The following is an 8,999-nucleotide window of genomic DNA, read 5'->3' on the forward strand; positions in this document are numbered from 1 at the left end:
GTGGTGCTCACACAGCCAGCATGGTCTGCTCAGCTGTGTCAAAGAAGGAGTTAAATCTCCAAACACAGGCAACTTGAAAACACTTTAGATCATCTTTCAGCCTAAATAACTTGAGCTATTTGCTCAAGGCAGTACCAATGTTACACTACAGAGTAGAAGTTCTGGACTATTAAGTGTCTGATTAGAGATACTATTTCCAGAAAATTTCTACACATCATGTTAGTTCTGACACCATGCTTATGTACAGAGTTTCTCAGGGTTTGATGTAACCTCATCTCTTTGGGGCTGATTATTAGCTGTAGATGTCTCCAAAGGCTCTCCCTAATCAAGAATATTTGTAGGGAACTAAAATGGAGCCACTTTAATCAATTATGGAATGGTGATATGAAACACTCCATACTGCTGACCATATAACTTCTAAGTTTGTAGCAACTGCAAATAACACTACAAAGTTACTCACAGACAGGCAATTCGATGGCTCTGTTTCACTGAAAAAAAGTTTGTAGCAACTGCAAATAAACACTACAAAGTTACTCACAGACAGGCAATTCGATGGCTCTGTTTCACTGAAATTTTTTTTTTTTAAAAAGTGTAACAAGCTAAACCATAAATAATGTCCTAACATGCCTCATCAGTTTAATATTCTGGTAGTCTTACACTGCTGCACATAAAACATGAGGAAAAGCTACATATGATCAAAAGAGACTCATCTAGTTTTAAATATAGAGAAGTAGGTGCTTTTGCAAGGAGGAAATCTTATGTTAAAAGACACTGCTTCATCAAAAAGCAAGCAGCTGGCGAGCTCTAAATCCCAGACACCTCATCTGACAGAAGTGCTGTACAGTATTGGATCCCACCCTGCTCCACCCACAGCCCTCCCTGCTCTTTGTGTTCTCCAATACAGAGTCGTGACACCAGACCTCGTAAAACTCTCTCCTCTATCACTCAGCATGAGCCACACTGTTTGACTTCTATCTGTATGAATATCAACACGAATTTCTAAGGACAATTTAAGCCAGTGTACTTACTTTCTACCTCTGCAGGGTGGGGACTAAACATTACACAGAACCCATCACATTCAGAAAGTCCTAGCCTTAACTCGCGTTAAACAATTCTGAAGGTAGAAGATAAAGGAGCATATCAGCATTCAAGATTTGAAACAAAGCATCACTTATTGTTCAAAATTCTGCTTCCCTTTCAAGCCATGTCATTGTTAATATGAGCACACCTGTAAGTTTTAGTTAGTTTCACAAGTTTGGAAAATTGAATTTGTAACGATGAACCAAGTACTCTGGAAAGCAAAGGTACTTAGTTGTGGCATTCCAAGATCTTTGGTCAACTATCTTGGACTCCTTGATTTTTAAGGGTCACAGGCAGAACTGAGCTGTACTGGATATTGTGCTGACAGAGCAAAAGACAGACTTTGCCCAAAAGGATGAGACATATTAAAAGTACTGGCATTAGAAGTTTACAGTAACAACAAATTAAACTCCCTAATGAAGCAGCTATGAAAAGTCCCGAGTGTTTCCAAAACAGAAGGATGACATAATTTCTTTCCATTCATCAGACAAAAAAACACAGAAGGCATTTTCCACTGTTGCTTTAGTGCATTTGCCCTACGGCATGACCTGCTTCAATACAGCATCTATCTTCCAAAATTTTATGTGGAAGTTTTACCTCTTTATACACTCTGCCTTCTGAACTCTGCACTTTTCAGGCAGCACTAAATGTATTTGCAGGGCATTCAGCCTCCATATGAATCTTTCCCAGAAATTTGCTAAAACTGAAGGAAAACTTTACTTTTGAAAACTATGATGTCATCTCCTTTTCCAGCAAGTGCCTTTCCCAACCCACTTCAGCACATCCTTTCCATAATGCACAGTACGTCGCTTGCAGATGGTTTTGAGAACTGCTACTCAAAACTTTGATTTAGAAGGCATCCAAATGAATGAATACATCACGTATATAGAAAATGGATATGCACAGCAAGGAGATGACTGTTTGTAGCATATGTACACACAAATCTCAAAACTCGGCATCAGGGCGTTACGGGAAAGTAACTCTTCCCTGCCAGTGAAGTTCCCTGCTGGCGGCAACGATGTGCTGGCCACATGTGAGGAGACCAGGAGATGTACATTACCGGGGTATGCCCACTTTTCCCCACCGGTTCCCTTATTTTACCGAGCCTCCGGCGCAGGTTTCCCAGGAGGTTCTGGGCACTTAGCGCTGCGCGGGCTGGAGGCAGCCGGGCGCCTCCCGGGGCGGTCACCCCGGCAGCACAGGACGCTCCGGGACCCGGCGGGGCTCCCCTCGGCACCCCGCGCCCGGTCAGCCCTGCGGGAGCCCGGTCACCCCGACGGCCCGGCGGGCCGGGGCGCCCGTCCCCACGAGGGACCCCGCGGCGGGGCAGGCGGCCGCTCGCCGGGGGCAGTCCCGCCCGCGGCCGGGCGTGCTCCCCCGTGGCCAGGGGCTCAAGCCCCGGCCCTCGCACCCCCCTCGCCCTGCTCCTCACCTCCAGACCTGCCCCAGCTGCAGGATGTGGACGAGTGACTGCAGGAGCCAGATGCAGAAGGCGCAGGACGCGGAGCGGCCGCCGCCAGCGCGGGGACCGGCGGCGCCGCTGCCGGCGGCGTGGCTGCTGCTGTTGCTGCTGCTGTTGGTGGCGTTGCCCTTGCTGGCGGTGGACGCCTGTCTCTGCGGCGTGCTGGGGCGAGCGGCGTCGATGTCCGCGGCCGCGGAGCCGCTGCTCACCAGCAGCTTGCTCTCGGCGGCGGGGCAGTGCCCGGCGGCGGCGGCGGCGCTGTCCTCGGTGCTGAAGTCGTGCGCGAACCAGCGGAAGCTGAAGACCTGCACGGACAGGGAGCCCAGCAGCACGAAGAACAGGGTGAGCCCGAACCACCAGCGCTGGCCCCGCAGGTAGTAGTCGACCGCCAGCCAGATGTCGGTGCCCACGTCCGCGAAGTACACGGCCAGGGCGGCCAGGATCCAGAGGCAGTCCCACAGCGAGTAGCGCCGCTGCTCCCTGCCCAGCCGCAGGCACAAGGAGGACGAGCCCCCGCCCGAGCCCCGGGAGCCCCCGCCACCGCCCCCTCCGCCGTCTCCTCCTCTGCCGCCGCTGCAGCAGCAGCAGCAGCACCGGGAGCCGCCGCCCGAGCCGTCCCCGCCGCCGCCGCCGCTGCAGCACCCGCCCCCGGGCGCCTCATCGTCGTCGCTGCCGCCGCCCGGCCCGGCGCCGGCGGGCAGCCCCGGGGCCAGCGCCTGCACGGAGCCCGAGTGCTCGGAGTTCTGCAGCGGCGTGAACGCCACCTCGCCGCCCTTCTTCATCTTCCGCCGCCCGTCCGACTTCGCGGCCATGATGCCTCTCTCAGCCCCGCTGGAGAGCGAGCGGGAGCAGCGAGCGCTCCTTTATCCCGCGCCTCCTCCTGCTCCTCCTCCTCTGCCTCCTGACTCCTGCCTCCCGCCCTCCGCCGCCGCGGACCCGCCGCTCCGAAGTGTTTTTGTGAAACCTATTAGCCCGCCCGCCCCGCCGCCGCCTCCGCGGGGGCCGGCGGTGCCGGGGCCGCCGCCGCCGCGCTCCGCTCGAGCCGGGAGCAGGCAGGGCTGCGCTGCCCGGAGCAGCGCATCCCGCACCCGCCTCCCTGCCCGCCTCCGCCCGCACCCGCCGCCGCCACCACCCAGCTGACTGACGCCGGGAAAGAGGATGACCTCATCCCTCTTCCCTCGCTGCCACCGCCCCCCGCCCGGCACCGGCACCGGCACTGGCGCAGGGGCGGGGAAGGGGGCGCTCGGCGGCCGGGAGGGGAGGGCGCGGCGCTGCCCCGAGGGTGCGGAGCACGGCCCTGCGGCGGCGGGGCGGGCGGTGTCTCTGCTGCCCGGCCCGGGGAGGTGGGCACGGCGGCGGCGAGCGAGCGGGTCGGCGGGGAGAGGTGGGGTGTGGCCGGCTCCCCCCGGGGCCGGGGCTACGGGAGCGGGGGGTTGCGGCGCTGCCGCCGGCTCCGCTGCCGGTCTCCGGTGTCCTCCGAACAGTTTGGGTTGCGTCTGCCCCGCCGGCGCGGGGGTGGAGTGGCGGAACGCCGGTGGGTGCGGACGGGGCGGACAGGAGGGCGGGGGTCCCCCCGGGCTTCTCCCTGCGAGCGGGCATTCTCGGGCTGGGGGAGCCGCGGTGGCTGGGCGGCGATCCCCCGCCGTGCCGGCCCGCCCCGCGGAGCCGCGCTGAGCGCCCGGCACGGCGCGGGGCGGCGGCCGCGGTCCCGGCCGTCCCGTAGGAAGCGCTGCCGACGCTCCCCTAACTTTGTGAAACGCTGTTGCGAGATGCAGTTCTCGGGCTGTGCCGTGACTCACGCTGCCTCAGAGGCGTTCGGGGGAAGGTGAGGAGACACCGTTTTATTCCGCCACCTGGAGAAATCGTATTTTAGGCGTAAAATTCACCAGGCGAACTCACGACGCCTTTCACCGCTCCCCGCCCCTTTCCTCGCCGCCCCGGGTGCTCACAGAGCGCGGCCGCTCCTCAGAGCTCACCCGGTGTTTCGGCAGCGGAGCCGGCTCCGCCGGCAGTTCCCAGCTCGGGGCGGGGGCCGCAGCTGAGCTCGGGAGGGGATGAAGAAGGAGCAGCCGTCCCGGGCGGAGCCGGCGCCGCTCTCCGCCGCGGAGCACAGAATCCCCCGGGCGCCCTCGGAGCCCGGCGGGGGCCACAAGTGAACGATGGCTACCCGGTCACGGGAGGCCACCAGCATCCGGCCTCCGAGAGTCACACGGGCATCGCAGGGCTCGGGCTGCTGGCGGGCTGGGAGCGCATTTACCGCCCACCCTTGGCCCTGCCGCCCTCTCTGTCCTCCAGCATCTTCAGCCATAAAGGATGAGCAACTGATTGACACCTCTTCACCTTTTTAATTTTTTTTTTAAGCCTCTGCAATATTTTATGAGCATGCCCTCTCCTTTCTTAAAATAGAGCAGTGAGTTCGTTCAACCACGTTGCTGGAATATCTTAATAGGAACGGCAGAGAGACTGATAGGGTAGTGTTACATTAAGCTCTGTGACTAAATGTAGTCCCTTTAACTTCATTAATTAAACAGAAGAAGTCATATGGACAGCTGAGAAATCTGCCTTCTAACTCTTAAATGTACATGGTAAGTATAAAATTGCCTTTAGGAAATTAGCTTTTACTGATATATACCCCAGATTTCAAGAAAAGACTGCAGCATGCATTACAGTACTCAGAGTGCTGAACACACAAAAATCAAACTTTGGAAGGTGAAAAGCACACATGAAACTAATTTGACTAGTTATTTTGCATGTTATCACACAGAGTGTTTTAATTACATTGTCACATAATAGTTCTTAAATAATACACATTTGCTATTCAGTCTCTGTTACAATGATATAACTGCACTTTATTTCTATTCCTTTTGGAAGCCTGTATTTTATTCTCATTACAATCTACATGATCTTTCTTGCCTGAGACTTGTAATACAAATTGCTTCTTTCTCAAGATATCTTTTAATAATTCAGTCAGCACCTATATATATTACAATACAATCACTTAAGGTCCCTTTCAACCCAAACCATTGTATGATTCATTCTATGATTCCAGGATTACCTTGTGAGCAGAGAAGGTGCTTAATGATAAAGCTAATTTAGCTGCAAGTTTGTGGTTTATAACCAACAAGTTTTCAGTGTTACTCTATTTCGTAGCATGGTTTGGGTTTGAAAGGACTTTAAAGACCATTCAGTTCCAATTCCCTGCTGTGGCCAGGGACACCTTCTACTTGACTAGTTTGTTCAAAGCCCATCCAAAGTGTCCTTGAACACAAACAGGGACGGGGCCTCCCCAACTTTTCTGGGGAACAATCTGTTCTGGTGCCTCACCACCCTCACAGTAACTGGGTTTTTTTCCCTTAATGTCTAATCTAAACCTGCCCTCTGTCAGTTTGAAGCCATTACCACTTGTCCTGTCACTACATGCCCTTGTAAAAAGTCCCTTTCCAGCTTTCTTGTAGTCCCATTCAGGCAGTGGAAGGTGCTATAAGGTTTCCCCAGAGCCTTCTTGTAGTTATGTCTTCAATAAAATGGTTTAGTGTACACTGTAGGTTACTTTAATTGAGTCTGTTTGACATATACAGGTCTAAAAGATGCCCCAAACTTATAATGGAGGTTATAGTGTGATACATGGGTGGCAGAAGGGGAACAACTGTGCTCCTAGAGCTGAAATCCTAACCCAAATTGCTTGGGCTGCAGGTGGGGTAAGAGAGTAACTCAAAGGTGTCAGATTTAAGAAGGAGAGAATGAAATGGAAGAGATCTAAGTCCAACATGCTAAAAGGGCAGAAGGTGGCTCTGAACAATGCAGGAGACTTTTAGGAACATAAATGGCATCAGTCTCACTGTACAGAAGTCATGGGATCCTGCTTAAGGCAAATCTACTGCTTGCCATTGGAAAAGGTAACTCCTGAAGCCAAATGTCCCTACATCCTCCCCTCCCTGCTCCATATGTGGGACAAATCTTCTGGTATATTTTACCTGAACCACTTCACTAAAGGATAGAATTTGCTAGAAGTAGGAGCTGACCCATCTTCCAGGAGGACTTCAGTTCACCCTAGTGGGCTCAGACCTGTAAATCTGAAGAGTGTTCAGTTTGCAAGACAATTTGTTAGAGGTGGGGGACAGCTTTATACTTTCTTTCCTATATATTTACATCTCCTCTCCTCTCCTCTCCTCTCCTCTCCTCTCCTCTCCTCTATTGCTTCTTGGTTGGTTAGTTTTGCTCTGTTTGGATTCAGCTACTGTTGCATTTGAGAGGGAAATAATATTCTTTCACACTGATTTTCATATTAACAATAGCAGTCTGTGACAAGAAAGGCAGTGCAATAGATGAACATTTAAACTTAAATTAAAGGCTGTTTGATACTTGATAAGAAGAATGTCTTCTGGTTTGTTTTCTCACTTTAATGATAACAAATGAAAAGGATCCCAAACAATAATAATGATAATAACAACAGAACCAAATTTCCTCTCTGTTAGACTGGTATAACTTCTGTGGAGCTGTATCAAGGCCAGAAGTGTTTGTATACACACTGTGTACAAACCAGCATGCATTCAGCAAGCCAATGTTGTTACTAAACCTCAGAAATTATTAATTACAAAATATAATTGAAGGACAAAAATGAGATCGCAGACATAAATACATATTTCATAAACTAAGTACAGACAACCAAGTACATTCATTTCTCATGTAAAGCTAGTTTTTCTCTGAAGGAGATTTTATTTGTGGCTTCCTTTTTCTTCTCCTTTATTTAAAGAAAACATTTTTATGGGTACACTGCTTTTGCTTTGTTCTCAGTTACAACTGTTTTCCCTTTTTTCCCCTTAGAATCTTGGTCTACTTTAGGAATATATTTGTGTGTGTATGTCCTTCTGTCATTTCATTCTAGACCATTATCAACTCAAACCTAAATGTCCAGGAAACAAGCTTCCAATCCTCTTATCTTTACTCTAAAGTACTTTTAGTTCTTCACATCCTAACGATGATGTTTTTCCATCTCTTCTTTAGCTGTGTTGTGCAGACTGCCCTTTCAAAATACACTTGAACTTTTGCTTGTACATCTCTCATTTTGACTTTAGAATATCATTATACTCTACAGGTCTAATCAATTTTTGCACATATCCTTCAAAATTATTCCAAAATCTATTTTCTTTTGTTTGGCCGTGCTTTTGTCAACTGCAGTTTAGTGCTTTAGTTTCTGCACTTTCTTCTGGTTCAGACCAACTGAAGCATTAAACTCATTGTACCTTGATTTGACACCTTCTGGAAGCATTCTGGCACAAAACCCTGCCTTTTTTACTCTAGTCTGTCCTTTAGGGAGTAGTTTTGCATCAAGAAGGAGTTGTGCATAATCCTGCTGTCCTGGCAGGGCTTGCAATGCTGAGCAGAGCTCCTGAGCAGCCCCTCTTAGAAACAAAGGAAATCCTAAGGCCTTCCTTCCTTCCTTCCTTCCTTCCTTCCTTCCTTCCTTCCTTCCTTCCCCCCTCCCCTAGCTACCTTCTAATATTATCTCTCTCCAAAGACACCCAGTGTCTTTTCCTGCATCGTGCTTCCTTCTGTCTAGATGTGTTTGACACGAAGCTGGGTTGACCTGATGGAGAATCTGATGAACATTTATTTTCTCATTCAGTCACTCAGACATAGTCTCACTCCTACATCTTCCATTCAAGTGGCTTTATCTTTCCATGTTAAAACAGTGCCCTCAGGCACAGATGCACATGAAATCAATTTCTTTAGGAGCATCAAGTAAGAACCATTCTACAAGATGTTCATAGGTTTCAGGTATTTTCAATAAATTTATGTTTAAACAATACACACAGGTGTCAGTGGAAGTTGTAATCTAGGCTGTGTGTTTAACATTTATGTACTAAAATACTTGATTGTCTTTTTGCCCAACTAGCTTCATTCAAACAAGCACATGCCGCTGCATGCTGTGATACCTGAGATAACTTCATTGCAAAGGGAGGATACCTTTCCTTTCAATTAGGACAATATTTCAGCAAATTAACATTAGCACAAATCAGAAATACATTCGTAAATCAGTACACTGTTTAGAAAATTATCATTAAAATACTATCTATTTTTTAAAGTATAAACAATAATTGGTTTCTTTCTTTAGCTTTAGGTTATTTTATTTATAGGCCTACATGTAGAAACATTTTTCAAACTCTTTACTTTTAAAATTGCAAAAGAAGGGTGAATCCCCACCATCTCCATATGTTAGTCCAGGTTCCCTGGCTTCTGAAATTACTTTTTGCTTTATAGCACCCTGATATTGATATGTGTATTTGGTACACCTTAGACTCCTTTCTGCAGTGTGCTAAGGTTCGTGTGAAAATGCCAACACACAGACACACACACACCACATGAGATCTCAAAGGAAGAGACTCAATGTTGTGGGGTTCTTAGGTGTACACTTAAATTAAGGAAGACTACAAAGCAGAGCAGTGGGAATTATTAT

The 8,999-nt window shown here is 49.6% G+C and overlaps 1 protein-coding gene across 1 annotated transcript in view; it reads right to left on the reverse strand.

The window, feature by feature from the left end:
* Positions 1-3,475, reverse strand: part of XKR4 (XK related 4) — a 225,606-nt gene extending 222,131 nt beyond the window's left edge. Inside the window, exon 1 of the mRNA XM_039703005.1 lies at positions 2,513-3,475. Within this exon, the coding sequence (XP_039558939.1) occupies positions 2,513-3,354 (842 nt within the window). The 5' untranslated portion in view covers positions 3,355-3,475. The remainder of the gene's footprint in view (positions 1-2,512) is intronic.
* Between the last annotated feature and the right edge of the window lie 5,524 nt (positions 3,476-8,999).

The sequence above is a fragment of the Passer montanus genome, unplaced genomic scaffold (genome assembly GCF_014805655.1).
Source record: "Passer montanus isolate IOZ18808 unplaced genomic scaffold, ASM1480565v1 scaffold16, whole genome shotgun sequence".
In the NCBI taxonomy this organism is placed as follows: Eukaryota; Metazoa; Chordata; class Aves; order Passeriformes; family Passeridae; genus Passer; species Passer montanus.